The 15,125-nt window shown below is 39.0% G+C and overlaps 1 protein-coding gene across 1 annotated transcript; it reads left to right on the top strand.

Moving 5' to 3' along the window:
- Positions 1-6,402: 6,402 nt before the first annotated feature.
- On the top strand, positions 6,403-14,010 carry spon2b (spondin 2b, extracellular matrix protein). The gene is made up of 6 exons (XM_026182193.1): positions 6,403-6,580; positions 7,646-7,906; positions 8,266-8,489; positions 9,608-9,799; positions 11,125-11,311; positions 13,772-14,010. The coding sequence occupies exons 2-6, from the start codon at positions 7,672-7,674 to the stop codon at positions 13,948-13,950; spliced, it is 1,017 nt and encodes a 338-aa protein (XP_026037978.1). The 5' UTR covers positions 6,403-6,580; positions 7,646-7,671; the 3' UTR covers positions 13,951-14,010.
- Positions 14,011-15,125: the final 1,115 nt, after the last annotated feature.

Here is a 15,125-nt window from a genome sequence, read left to right as displayed (position 1 = left end):
ATTAAAATCATCATGTTTGAATGTCCCCACAAGAAAAAGTACTGTGACCTTTTCATGGGCCCTAGCGTTTTTTAAAGTTTAAAAGTGTCTCCTACTCCTATGGCAGATATGGTTGAACAAAAGACAAAGAACGAGAGAAGACAAAACATGTATTTATTTATAAGGGATACTGTACTTCATGAAATGAGGGCTTGCCAACCAACAATTTCAGGATCTGGCACTCAGGTCATGGAGGCATTTCAGAATTTTAAAGTATACCTAGTGGCCATCTGATGCAGTTTTTTACAATTTTTCATATATAATTTCTCTTTAGGGTTTTATAGCCACCAACAGTTACTCGCACAACGCAAGCTCTCTAAGAAGGCAAAGAAAGGCTTGCCAAAAAATAGAAATAGCAAATGTTATTGCAACTAAGAAGTAAATGACACGAGTCACTAACCACAGCGCTTCTCTCCTCTACATGAACCCTCATGTCTATTTGAAGTTACCCTTGTGCAAATGTTCTCTGTGAAGCTTTTAAAAGCCTTCCAACAAAACCTAGACGACGCAATCCAGGTGCCAACTGTTCGAAAATTGCCACAAAAGACACAAAATCGAGTAAGAGGAAGCTGGAACAGCAAGCTCAGCAGCTGTGCGTTCCTTGTGGTAAATTTACGTGTTGTGTTTTAATACTCTTCTGTCACCTAATACTCTAAACAGAGCTGTTCATCCATAATTCTCAGATATAAATCGCTTTGGTCTCGACATCTAATATTGGCTTGTCTGAATGTGGTGGGTTCTGATGATTGATTGCACAAACATTCAACAAAGTCAGTTATAATATTCTGTTCCTGTGGAGGCAAACGGTAGGAATCATGAATGATTCATTACAGAGTTAAGGTAGGTCAGAGGGTTTATGCGATTAAACTTTTTTTTATTTTTAGAATTATCATTATAAGAATCCAAATTTAAGATCTCAGTGATTTAAAACAAGTAGCAATTTCAGACAGACATACAAATGGGTTATATGTTTGTGTCATCATGTAAATAAATCTGGGACTCTGATAGTACTGCAGCCACATGTCAGCAAGCCATGTGCTACATAGATACAAAATACCACAATCAAACTTGTTGTCTCTTCTTTCTGTGCTGACCTGCTGCATCCATTAGACGGGGCGTGTGCGTGCACACACACATGCATATACGCAATTTATCCAATAATGTGCAAATTAATGCACAGGCACAGATTGCTCCCACACAGCTGAGGAAATTATTCCTGGAAATCAACAGCGATTATTACAATAACAAGGACCTGGGGACATGCTGAGTGAAGGCTTGTAAAGAGAACAGTGTGAAAAAGGTTATATGGTGAGGAAAGGGTCTAAGGAGCTTGGAAAGAAAAGCGTCTGGACCTGGAGACGTTTCACCTCTCATCCGAGAAGCTTCTTCAGTTCTAAGGTCAAATGGTGGAGAGTCCCAGATTTAAACCCAGTGGGAGTTTCCCCCCACAGAGGGACAAAAGGACCCCCTGATGATCCTCTAATCATATGAGCCAAGGTGTGAAAGCGGGTGTGGGTCACAATCAGCCAGGGTTTCGGGTGAGCTCATTGTGAAACCTGGCCCCACCCTATCATGTGATTTCCTGAGGTCAAATGGCCCAGGATGTGAGTGGGCGTTAAGGCGTCTGGGAAGGGATCTCAAAACTGGATTATAGATGGCATTATATATCTGGGATTATAAATCTGGGACTCTCCACCATTTGACCCTTAGAACTGAAGAAGCTTCTCGGATGAGAGGTGAAACGTCTTCAAGCAACTTAAAGAAGTCCAGACGCTTTTCTTTCCAAGCTCCTTAGAGTACGATGACCTGGATGACTGAGAACCTTCACAGACATGGTGAGGAAAGGTTTCAGCTCGAAAAGGAACAGGTCAAATATATATATAAATATATATAATGAATGACTGATGCGACTTTTGTTTTAATTTATTACAAGCTGTCACGTGAAGCACCGCACGCATCTCTGTGTGTTCATGTCCTGACACACGAGACTCTAGATTTGTTTGTGTCCTCGTGTGCATGTCTGATTGCGGATATTTCTTAGATGAAGCCAGGACGACAAAACAATGACCTCACATTGTGTCACTACAGCAACCCTGGCGACGGACCACACAATAACATCTCTGTTATTTTGTTTACAGGCTGTACGGTCCATTGAGTGGCCTCATGGTTTGCATCAGGGGGCCTTCAATATCTTCACCCAGTCGCTGAAATCAATGCGTTCAACTCTGTTTCTTACTTTCTGCTAGAAAGTTCAGTGATGTTACTTGGCTGCAAAACCAATTCCAGCTTGTAAACCAAGTTTGGATAATATTTCTTAGCCGTCAAAGTTTGTGTCATAAAAAGACTGAATCTGTTTCATAACCTGATATGAGCACTAGGTAGGCCACTGGGTGCAGCCAGGGGTGAATAGTGTACTGGATGATCTGACTTTTGGCTTGCAAGATAAAGAAAAAAATCATCCACTTTTCCCTCTGTTGTGCTATAAATTCCCAGAGCAAAACATTCACACTCCATTTGTCAACTCTAGTGAGTGTAGTGCAATCATTGTGTCTGTACTTCCAAGAATAATTGGGACAGTGCCTGACAGGTTCATAATTAATCACAAATGATTTAATTATTAAAATAGTGCTTAAATTTAAGCAAATCTAAGCTGCTAAATGGTTTAATAGGGTTATTAAAGCATTTAGCAGCAATAACTTGAAGTAACGTTTGGGCTCTCACATTATTATGGAGGACTTTTGGCCCACTCTTCTTTACAGCATTGCTTCAGTTTATTCAAGTTTCCAGTTATTCATTTATGCACAGCTCTCTTAAAGTCCTGCCACAGCATTTCATTCAAGTTGACATCTGGATTTTGTCTGGACCAGCAACTTGATTCTTTTTTTCTCATTGTATTCTGTATACAATGGAGTTTGTGGTTGACTCAATGACTGCAATGGTACAGTCACTGAGTCACTGATGTTTTGTCATTGGCTTTTTGCAATGTCTCTGAAGGTTGCACGTCTGTCTGATTACACATAATTCTAGTCTTTCTTCTTTACAAGACTGCATATTCATACTTGTTGAAGAACATTATAGTGTTTCATATAGATTGCTTTTTTTAAGAACCCAGCAACATTAATTGAAAAATATATTAATGACTATTCCCTAAAATTACATTTGACAAAGTGAAAGTATCAACAACAATTCTAACATAGTAAATATTCCATTTTCATAAGCTGACTGTAAATAAACTCACAACTTAAGCTCTTTACAGCTTCGGGCATGACATTGTTTTATTTTTTGTTTGCCAGCTGCCAATTTCCACAATCTGTGAATTAAACCGTCTATTTTATTAATTCTTCAATTCATTTAAGAAGAACTTGGTCTTCAAAATTGCCATATTACTCTTAACTTCAGAGTCCTGGAGTCTTAGAAATTTATAGAATACACCCACCTCCATACCACAATATGTGCCTATATCCTTTACACATGCGACCGACTTTGGCTGGAGGCCCTTGTTGTCTTTTCTGAATGTTTTTTCCTTGATTCTTGATTTTTTTTCTGCATAAGATGACTTACATGTCAGACCTATGTGTTTCTAAATCAAGGCCAGCTAGTCAGGGTCGAGCTTATATGATGAAAAAGTAGAGCTGAAATGGGTGTGTCCACAGCATCCCACAGTAACAGAAGAGACAACAATATAAAAACAACTTGAACTTGGACAGTGTTTCCATTTCTCTCTAATGCAAAAATATCACCACCATTTTCTCAAAAGCCCTTTATTTATACTTTCATTATAAAAATGGTTTTAGAGATATGAGCCCTCACACAACCACTCTAAGTGCTTTCTATCTAACATTCACATGCATTCATACAAGCAACTTGGGGGTAGTATCTTGCCTAAGGGCTTTTGGCGTGCAGACTGGAGCAGACAGGGAGTGAACCACCAACCTTCCATTTATGACCTGTTTTACCACCTGAGCGACAGCTCTACATTTCTGCAGCAACTTCTTGTTTTTTATCTCAGTAATGTCTGTAACAATAACCTCTTTATTGTTTTAGTTTATATTTCTCTGACAGCTGCCACGAAACACAAATGGAATTTCAAAAAGGACAATAAACAATATAATAATCCAATATAACTAATCCATCTGTAAATCTCATCCTCCACTCGCTTGTGAATAAAACCCTGAGATACTCAAACTGGAGGCCATCACCTGATGAAGCCAGGTGATGCCACCAAAACCACATCAACAGATCAACAGAACCACAAAAAACAAAGACAATATCTTGAGACCATCAAAGCACAGACCCTGTACCACTTGGCTACAGCAGAGTATTATAATTATAAGAATTATAAACAGAATTGGTGACAAAGCGCAGCCCTGGAGAAATCCAACATGCATTGGCTTTTGCTGTAGTTTGCAACTAGCCATACTCCTGTAGTTCCCCTCATACGATATCTTGAGGGACTTGGTCAAATGCCTTCTTCAAATTCCCAAAACACCTGAGGACTGGTTGGGTAACCTCACACACACCCTTGAATATTATCCAATCCAGGATATCCAGGATAAAGAACTGGTCCACTGTTCTGCGACTACGACCTTTTAAATGGAACCATCCCCTGCCAATCCAGCACCGCCACCGCACGCAACACTGCAGAGATGTGCCAACCAGGACTTCCCAACAAACTCCAGAGCTTTTCAGAATTCAGGGTGAACCTCATCCTCCCCTGTGGTTCTACCATTAAAGAACTGTGTGACTATGCCAGTCATCCCCCTTGTCTCCACACACTGCTTTCATTATAGAAAGTGTCAGTGGGATTGAGGAAATCTCCAAGGGGTTACTTCCACTACCTAACTATATCCTCAGCTAAGTCAGCAGCACTTCTTCCCCATCCTGAGTCACTTGATGCTTTGCCAGAATTACTTTGATAAAACTGAGCACACTCCACCACTGTCAGCTTGGGTAATGAGGGTGGTAATGAGTTAACTTTTCCTTTTCAAATGTTACTGGGTCAAAACAGACTGAATTCTACAGGCCAAAAATTAAATCGTGGAAATGAGGTTGAGTGAAGGCAACTGGTCTGTGTGTGTGTGTCTGTATGTGTGTAGGTGTTTTGGTTGAGGGTTTTTTTTTTTTAAAGAAACGTGACCATATGGAAATCATTACATGTGGGCTGATTCAGCATGCCAACATATTTTTGTGTTTGCACGTGAGTGTGGGTCTGTCACCTCCAAGTTCAGCAAGTCAAGTACCACACCCCCAACCTCCACCCACACACATACAAACACAGAGACATAACAAAATGTCCTCAGAAATCTGGCTTAGACTAAATATTTGACCAAACATAAGTAAAAAGTATCTTGCATACAAATACTAAAGTATGCTCTATAAGCTGACTGGGAGACTAACACAATGGGAGAAAACTGCAACTGTTAGTTAGGTTTCCTATAGGCGTGGAACTAAAGCATATTTAACAATACTTATTTATAGCCAGTCTAAGCCAAAGTTTGATCAAAAACACTCAATGCTTATCATATTTTTTGTAGAAAACATGCGAGTTGTTCTAAAAGTGTTCAGAAAATAATAACAAAGAATCATGACACTGTTACAATTAATGTAAAATCTTCCAGAAATAGTTCGGAAGAGTAGCTCTCTGAACAAAGGTGACCAATCATGGTAATCATTGCAACAGCTCAATACAATTTATACAGTTTAATACAAAACACAGCTCATCACTTTTCAAGTACAACTTAAGCACAACTTCTTAAACCACTGACTATACTAGATCAGTAAGTTTTTTGCCAATCACTTACCAAGAGCCACCAAAAACACAATCTTGTTGTGTCTGAAACCCTGTAACTCCTCTGCATTTTGTAATATAATGCTGACTGACTTTATAAGCCCCTGAAAAACACATCAAAGAAAGTATGCAAATTGACAACGACATAGGCAATAAAACTTCCTAGGTGACTTAAAAAGCAGCACTGGGACTGGATCTAGTAGCTCAACTGAAATTCAAAAATGTGACCAAGAAACCGTTAGAGAATAAGTACACCATTAACCTCATTAGTCATATATGTAGGTTTAGAGAGCTACAGTATCAAACTGTGAACTGAAACTCTAACCACGGACTGCATCGGACCCCTGGCAGTGCACGCAGAACTGCTGAACGCATTATTCATTTAATGGGATACTTATAAAGAGTACGGGAGAGAGGAGGAGGCGGGTGAAGGAGGGAGAGCCAAAGTCAAAGGGCATGAAGGGGGCAAGGAAGTCATTTGCATGAAGATAGAGACTGAGTGAAAGCGTGGAGCAAGCTGGAGAGGGGAGTGGAGCCCAAGGGGGAAGAGGGGGGGAAATAGGGGAAAGGAGGGGAGGAAAGCGAGGGGTGAAACTCCTAAAACACATAAATAGGCGGAAAAGGACTTGGAACTTTGCAGTCACTCGTCCCGACAGCCACATCCACAGCTCTCCTCTCCCCTTCTCCTCACCTTCAGCCCTCTACTCCACTCAGCTGCAGTCCATCATTCATCTGGAACCCTGAGCAAACCCAGTGAGTAGTTTCTACAGCACACATTTACCCTGTTTCTGCATAGCCTTCCAGCTAAAAGACTGCTTAGACTACTAATCTACACAAATTGATGGATGTAAGAGTTGAACCATAGGTAGCTACAGAGCTGTGAGCTATTAACAGTTTTTAAGACACAGGACTTTTAAACAAGTACAAAGTATTTAAGTGATAACATATTCAGAGTAAGCAAAGGTGATAAAAAATGTAAATGTAGCCATTTTTAATTTAATTGTAAATATTTAAATTAAGAACAAAATGTTAAAAGAATGGAAAAGCTGCTAATTCTGAAAGACCTGGCAGTGTCAAGATAAAGTGTCTTACTTGCTCAGGGTTAAATACTAAAAATGTGTTGCAATCTATGCGAAAGCTGTTCATTTATATACCCTCTGAGAAGCAGGGATGCAGCACTTGAACTCTTCATTAAACAGTGACACATATGAGCATGAAAGTGATACTGCTAACTGAACGACTAAATCAGAAGACCCACACTGGAGCTTTAATGACAGAGTTCAGGGAAGATGCAGCCATGACTGGAAGAAGGCAATAATGAGATATCCAATGGAGAAGAAGAATAGCTTACTTCTATTTAGTACCTTTAATGCAGGTAATACAGAGATGGATGGTTTAGCAGACTGCAAGTGCGATTACACTTTCGCTGTATGTATCCTAATAAATGTCAGATTTCCTTCTGCCACTTTAACAACGCTAAACTAACTTTACAAGTATAAAAAGTGGAAAGACTGCCTAGAAACAAATGTCCCTTGTATAAAGAAGTTGTTAAACCCAATGTTACTGGTGTCTGATCACAGTTTTCTTGGTGCTGATCTGTCTTAAATATATAAGATTATAAGAATCAAAAAGAATGAGAAGACTTTTATTTGGAAAACCAATATTTATGGTTAGGCCGCTGTTATAAGACCTTTATAAAAGAAAAAAGTACAAAATAGTGTTTACTGTGTAGTAACTGACCAGGTACTTCTTTGCAGCTCTATATTATTACTGACTAGTCTTCCTTCTTTACCATTTTCTTTTATGCACCTCATTCAGGTCTTCTCCCCCGATCTACTCTTATCATGGACACCACAAAAATGACTATCTCCTTCTCTGAGGCACTCTGTCACCTGATTGTCTTGATGCTAAGTCTGGGCCAAGGAATTCATTCGATGCCTGTCCCTACTGACATCCCCATGTGCACAGCTTCAGAAACTGCCCAGTATAGTCTAACATTTACTGGCAAGTGGACCCAGGCAGCTTTTCCTAAGCAGTATCCTCGCTACCGTCCTCCTGCACAGTGGTCAAATCTTATTGGTAAGTGCATCTAACCTAAGGCAAGTTATTGGTCACATTATTTTCAGGTCAATGTGGCAAGATCTATTGGGTGGTTGAAAAACAGAAAGCTACAACATAAAATGTCTTTTGAATAAATCAGAAGAGGAATGCACCAACTGTTTACTATAGAGTTATTAAAAAACAATCCTATTTTTTATTTGTATCACATTTTACCCACTAGTAGGATGTTATACATCTGCCCAATTCAGTCCAAAAACACTAGAAAACAGTCACAGAACTCCATTAATTTCCCTTTGCCAAGATGTACCGTACATGATCTCACTATTCAGACTAACACCTGCTGAAACAACAATTTTTCATCCTTTCTTTTCCATTAGGGGTGACCCACAGCTCTGACTACCACATGTGGCAACGTAATGAGTTTGCCAGCAATGGAGTGAGGGAGTTCACGGAGAAAGGTGAGGCTTGGACGCTTGTGAAGGAAGTTGAGACGGCCGGTGAACGCATCCAGAGTGTTTATGGGATCCTCTCCGCTCCCGCTGTCGTGGGCGGCACAGGCCAGATGAACACTGAGTTTGAGGTCTTTGCCAGGCACTCCTTTGTAAGTTTCTCAACAGGGCATTAAGTGCATGCAAGGCTTGTCACTGACAGGTCAGCATAGATAAGGTGGTGTGAAGAATTCCCAAATAAGCACTTAGAATCATAGCTCTGTTTAGCCCAATAATAAAGCCTTACAGATAGGTACCCAGACCAAACAGGTTTCAAATTTGACCATAATATAAATAAACTGTTTTAAAGTGGAAATTATCATTCTAGGAATCAGCACCACATCAGATTATACAATAACTTCCACTGTAGTTTGCAAAGGTTACAAATATTTCAGTGTCAGTGAAGTTTTCAATGTTTCACTGTTATTTAAATTTCATGTAAGTGCAAATAAGAAATTTGGTGTAAACTCGGACATTATTTCTACTGAAGATGTTTTGTTGCTATGTTATATATTATATGTTAATATATATATCAAAATTGCAACCATTTTAAAATTTGCATCCAGTGTCTTTGTAGTCAAATAATAACCTGCCACACTACTGATAATTGTTCATAATATGAAGTTATACTGTGAGAAAAACTGCATAATGCCTCTTTAATTAGGCTGATGCAGCAACAAAATGTTCCTATAAAACAAGCTCCTGACAGTTATTTTTTCCTGTAAACTACACCAAAAAGCGAGCTTCTGTAACTGTAACAAGTCTAATTAATGTCTCTTCGAATTATGTAACCTCTGCAGAAGTTTGCAGTTAAACTTCCCACTGATGAGTCTCTGGGTAGCTAATAAAACCTCTGGCACATCTGACGAAAATTTGTTAAGCTTGGAAAAAGCCAATTGGAAACATAAGATGGTCACCAAAATAAAAGCAAGCCATGCTGGAACAAAAGTGCACTTGTAGAGTGGTGGATCCGGTACAAGACTACGAATCTCTATTATGTCATGCTTAAAAAAAGAGCATATTAATGCACAATAAAATAAATCATTGTAAAACACAGACATCATATATGATTTAGAAGTATTTAGTGGTCCTTGAAGGAGGTTTGAGAATTAAGATGTTGGAAAGATGTTTGGAAAGGATTTTATTATGTTTTTCTTTCCTTTTCTATTCTCATCTCTGCCTGTGGCTACATTTTAACTCACTTCTTATGTTTTACTTTCTCCATTCACAGCTGTCATTTATTGTACGTATCGTCCCAAGCCCGGACTGGTTTGTGGGTGTGGACAGTATAGACCTGTGTGATGGCGACCACTGGAAAGAAAATGTGTCAGTGGATCTTTTTCCATATGATGCAGGAACTGACAGTGGGTTCACCTTCTCGTCTCCCAACTTTGAGACCATCCCACAGGATAAAATCACACAGGTGGGCAGCACAGGTGCATGAATCCATAGTAAACCCGGGTATTTAGAAATCCTGATTGTCAACAGCTAGTAATGAAAACATTAGTGTTTCTATTAGACTCATACAGAGATGCTGTATTGAAGTGATGTACAGCAACACTCTACGGCTGCTGAATTTGCCCAAAAAATTACAACACTGCTTTAACAAAATAAACTACACTCATTAGAATATTTATTTCTGCACATTTCAACCAGAAAAAGCAAAAAGAATAGAGACATAACTATAAGGCTATATTTAAGGTAAATTTAAACATAATTATAAGTTTTAAAATGCATCCCTCAACCAATAACATGGTGTAAGTCTTATCCATCAGTACACTGCAAGCACAATGGTCCAGGGATAATTTAGGTCTGGTCAATACCAGCATCTTTTTTTCATATTTAAGACGACTTTTTCATCAGCTACAAATGTTAAGTTAGCTGGTTAGACAGTAATGTCAAAATAGTACAAAAAACTGAAAAAGACTATGAATAAACAGGGAAACAAAACAGAAACTTTCTGACTTTTTCACAATTTGGTCATATTGCTGAATTTATATTATAATGCACTACAGTGGAACCCCGACTTATGAAATTAATTCGTTCCCGAGGGTCTTTCGTAAGTCGAAAATTTTCGTAAGTCGAAGCACCCATCGCGCCTTTTGAGTGAACGATAGGCTATAGGCTAATTGCTAACTGGAACACCAATACGTCGTTCAAGTGAAACAGCAAAGCGCAAGTACGAAAGCCAAGGGGGTTGTCACATGATTCGGAAGGCATTGTGGGCATTGTAGGCATTCTGGGCTCAGCCAATCACAGCCAGCGGATTTCGTTACGTGGGCATTTTGCCGTAACGCGGGCAGAAATATTGCTGCGAGTGCCTTCGTAACTTGAATTTTTTGTTAAATGGGGTATTCGAAAGTTGGGGTTCCACTGTATATGGAAATCATCACCAGGCTGAGTTCAGTGAGACATAACAGAAAATCAATTAAAGTGTAACTAGTAAACTATATGAGAGTATTTGAGGTTTAGTAATGTTGATAAAGGTAATTAAGCCACCACCGACACAGCTGTGTGCACTATCTGCCTCCAGGAAGCACCTAAAGACATTTATACTTCCCTAAATCCTCCAGCAAAAATCAAAAGAATATGGCAGCTGTTGCCGTGATACCAGCTTTCTTTTCTATTAAACTGTAATTTCAACTTTTAGTATCAATTGTAAGCCCATGCAGCAGCAAAATCAGTCTGAAGAGGCTTGTTACAACACATATCTTGATAGATATTCCTTGTCCATTTTCCTCTTCACAGATCACTTCCTCTTTCCCTAGTCACCCAGCCAATTCCTTCTTCTACCCCCGCCTAAAGCACCTACCACCCATTGCGAAGGTCACACTGACCAAAATAAAGAAGACCAATAAGATCATCAGCCTGCCCATGGAGCCCACTCAATCCAACCAGCTGCCAACAGGAAATGAGATTGAAGATAAGCTCATAAGTAAGTCTGAATAACAAGTAAATGAAGAATTTCTATTTTTATATGATTCATCTACTTTCTTTGAAACATGCATTTTACAGCATAGTACAGAACACAATAACAAAAGCTAGAACTCAAGGATGTGGCAGTTAACATCTCAGTTTGGTCTCAGTTTCACACTCACTAGAGTCCTATGTTTTGGGAAATGTTTATGGGAAAATTAGGAGCAGTCGTTTAAATGGCATCATGTCCTCCTTTATGTCTTAACACAGATCCATGCGTGAACCATTACTCGCGTAACCCCGGTTCTCTGAAAACTGAGTAATCTACTGAGTGACAATTGAAAGAGAACTCTACACAGGGCTCTAGAGTGCGACCAATTTGGTCGCAAAAGCACAGTGTTTCCAGAAAACACATTATATTATATAAATTATTATAAAATTTGTGTGCGCCTAACTTTTGTGCCGGTATGCCTAACTTTTTAAAGTTAGGCGTACCGGTACGCCCATGGCAAAAAGTTAGTCTAGAGCCCTGCTACATTAATCCCAATCCTCAATGGTTCTCAATCTGACCTGGTTAACACACCAATAGGGATATTTTTATCCCCATATATTTATCTATGTTTTATTCTGCATTCAAGATACTGTCTTGGCAGCTACAAGTCATTCTGGTGACAAACCCTGAATGCATCCATAACTGAATTAGGCAAACATATGAGACAAAGACAGACTTCAGAAGAACACCAACTCTATAGTGTCTTTCTTATTCTACTGATACTATATATATTATATTTGTTGTTAAAGGCTAAACTAAAAGTATATACAGAACAAAATGAATACAGAATTCTACATGCTTTGTCAAACTCAGGTGTAAGGTTTTAACATAAGGCAGGGACTTGCTCATTTTGGGGGAATTTAGGAAACATTACAGGCCACACACAAACTAAACTGTTTCCAACCAAAGACCAGAAAATCCAAGCCAGAGTCAGGGTACCAGAAAATACCAGAAACACATCTGGCATCTAGTATAAGAGGCAAAAGATGTGTGATAAAAGATGTCAAAGAGTACTTTATGAAAACTGTGTAGAAATTATATACAGTAAATTTTTAGTCATGATGCCAAGTGGGACATAAACACTGGAATTTATTTCATGGGTGAAGCTGGATATGTGGGTTCCGAGACTATTTAAGACTCTTCTGTAGAGAAAGGAAGAATACAAAGACATCTTGGAAAATGTACATGGAAAAGCTGTATCAAACTAAAAGTTAGCAATGCAGCAGACAAGTAACTTTGTGTGAATGATGCATGTGATAGGGAGGGCAAAACAGCCTTTTATAAAAGCACAATTCACCATGGAAAGTCTAAATAGATGACTTGACTGGGAAAAGTTTTTTTAAGGGGGAAAAAGTAATAGATAGCATGTTGGCCTGGCAAAAGAGCTGACAGAGCATTAATCAGAAGCAGGGTTGAGGGTAACTGCAAGGGTCTGAGTCAGCATCACAGACTACAAGACCGTTCCCCCGACAACCCATCAACAAACAACAGAGAATGGCCAACAATCTGTTGGGGTTTCCTCCCCCTGTTCCCAATGCTCCATCTTACCCTTGTGTCTGTTTATCCTACCCCTGTCATTATCCCTCCATCGTATTTGTGTATTCTCCCCAGAGCTTGAACAAAACTTTTCTTTAATGATCAGTAAGCACCTGTTCTAGATCTGTGAGACACTGATGGAAAATCAGGTTAAATCATCTTTGCGTTTCTGCAACCTTTTGTCACATTAACCTTCACTTTGTTATTCTTGAACATAAATTTTAAAGGGAGTTATCAGCCTTTCACTTGATATCCAAATGTCCATCTATGCAGCTTCCATACAACCTCCCTTCCTTCTGCTTTTCTACTCTCTAACTGACAACTGCGATTCATATTAGCTGCATAGAAGCCCACCAAGAGCTTGACTGAGGTACATCAGCAAGTAGTCTGAAAGCACCAAAAAACATGATGTGATGATAAGACTTTAAAAGGATTACATTTTTATTAGGTTAGCTGAAAAAGCAGAAAGTCAGAGGATGCTTCCTTACCCTCTATTATAATTGAGGTGTCTCCTAATAAGGGGCTGAATCATGATCTGTTGCAGAGGAGTCATTAAGTAGCAGCACTGTTTACTCTGAGGCAAAAATAAAAAAAGTAAGCACAATGAGCAAAAACCCACTCTACAAATGAAAGTAAAGCAAAATGAAAATTAACTCCAGCAGTGCAACCACTCAAAGAGTCTATAATGAGAAAATGTGGGTTCATAAGCCCTACACACAAAGCACGGCAACACCCTTTAATAATTTTGTGTTATAAAAAGAAAAGAAGATTTTCCTGATTACGACATATTACTCATCTTATAAGTCAGTGGAAAAAGTTAAGAGCAACAAATTAGCAGAATGGAAACCTGATTGTTAATATGATTGCTATGCTGCCCGCCCTTCTCTGCAGATACCCCTCTGGACTGTGAAGTGTCAGTGTGGTCTCCCTGGGGCTTGTGCAAGGGCAAATGTGGAGAGTCAGGCGTTCAGCACCGCACGCGCTACATCATAATGCACCCAGCCAACAATGGAGCAGCCTGTCCCCTGCTGGAGGAAGAGCGGAAGTGTTTCCCAGACAACTGTTTATGACTAGGCCAGGAAAGGAGGGAAAAGAAAGAGAGGAAGGAGAGGAGAAAGAAGAAGGAGAGGAAAGCCAGAAAAGGGAGGAAAGGACGAAGACGCAACAGCAACAGTAAAAGGTCCACGATTTAATCACATGAAGTTTAACCATCACAAACCAGCTTCCATCGGCTCTCCCTGACCAAACTGTTTCTGTGGAAATCACTAATATACATACTGATTATGTGACTGTTCAACTGGGAGAGTGTGCCTTAAAAAAAATCCTTAATCTTCCCTTCATATTGATAGATCTGACAGCACTAAAGAGGTGTAGTTTGGCAAAATAGCCATTAGACGCCAATTCAGTTTTGGCAGATGATCAAAATTGTCTGGGGAGAGATCAATGCTGTTTGGTAATTAGAAAATGAGCTGAAAACACAAGTTGGCACTGTAATTGGATTTGCTTTGACACTTCTGAAGATCACAAATATTTGTTTGCTACTCCCAGCAGCTTTTATTTAGAGGATTTAGAAAAAATCCTGGCATAAGATCCAAAATTATACAAATTATATCAAACTAAGAAAAGGTGGAAATACGGTGCTTCAATAGCCCCATTAGCAGAAGTAATATGATAACAAAAGTGACATATACACTTTCCTAAATTTAAAACATAATGTTTAAAGAAACATTGCGCTTGTTTTCCTAAAGAAAATGGATATATTTATTGACAGGATTTTAACCTGTAGTGTACAGCATATGAAATCTGAAATAATTTGTATTCCTTTACGTTACTGAGTTAAAACAGAAAAACTTGCTTTGTAAAATACTAAAACACTAAAAATATGTGTATTTTTTTTGTAAAGGTCAATAAAATGTAAATACAACTTACAATACTGTTTCCTCTTTGATTCCTGTTTTCTCAAGAAACAAATGGTGGCGTCGTTTAATTAAAACTGTCATGGCCTGTTGATTATCACCTTTAAATATTAGGCATGCATTAAGTTAATATTACTGATGTTGCGTTTGCAGGATCCAATGGAGTGTAGAGGACAAGCTGACCTCGGTTCACACGGTTTTGGACTGAATTCACCCTAATGAAGTGTTGGTCATAAAGTGAACACAAGTGATCTCCAGTGATTAAAGAGTTCATGAAATGTTTAGAACTCAAAGTTTAAAATCTTAAAGCAAGAAATTAATTTCACATA

The sequence above is a fragment of the Astatotilapia calliptera genome, chromosome 2 (assembly GCF_900246225.1).
Source record: "Astatotilapia calliptera chromosome 2, fAstCal1.2, whole genome shotgun sequence".
NCBI classification, from domain to species: domain Eukaryota; kingdom Metazoa; phylum Chordata; class Actinopteri; order Cichliformes; family Cichlidae; genus Astatotilapia; species Astatotilapia calliptera.
This window is presented reverse-complemented; position numbering and strand designations above follow the sequence as displayed.

Coding starts and splice junctions, on each gene's coding strand:
- spon2b (XM_026182193.1), top strand. CDS start 7,672: ATGGACACCACAAAAATGACTATCTCCTTCTCTGAGGCACTCTGTCAC. Junction 7,907..8,265: donor ACAGTGGTCAAATCTTATTG/GTAAGTGCATCT, acceptor CTTTTCCATTAG/GGGTGACCCACAGCTCTGAC. Junction 8,490..9,607: donor TCTTTGCCAGGCACTCCTTT/GTAAGTTTCTCA, acceptor CTCCATTCACAG/CTGTCATTTATTGTACGTAT.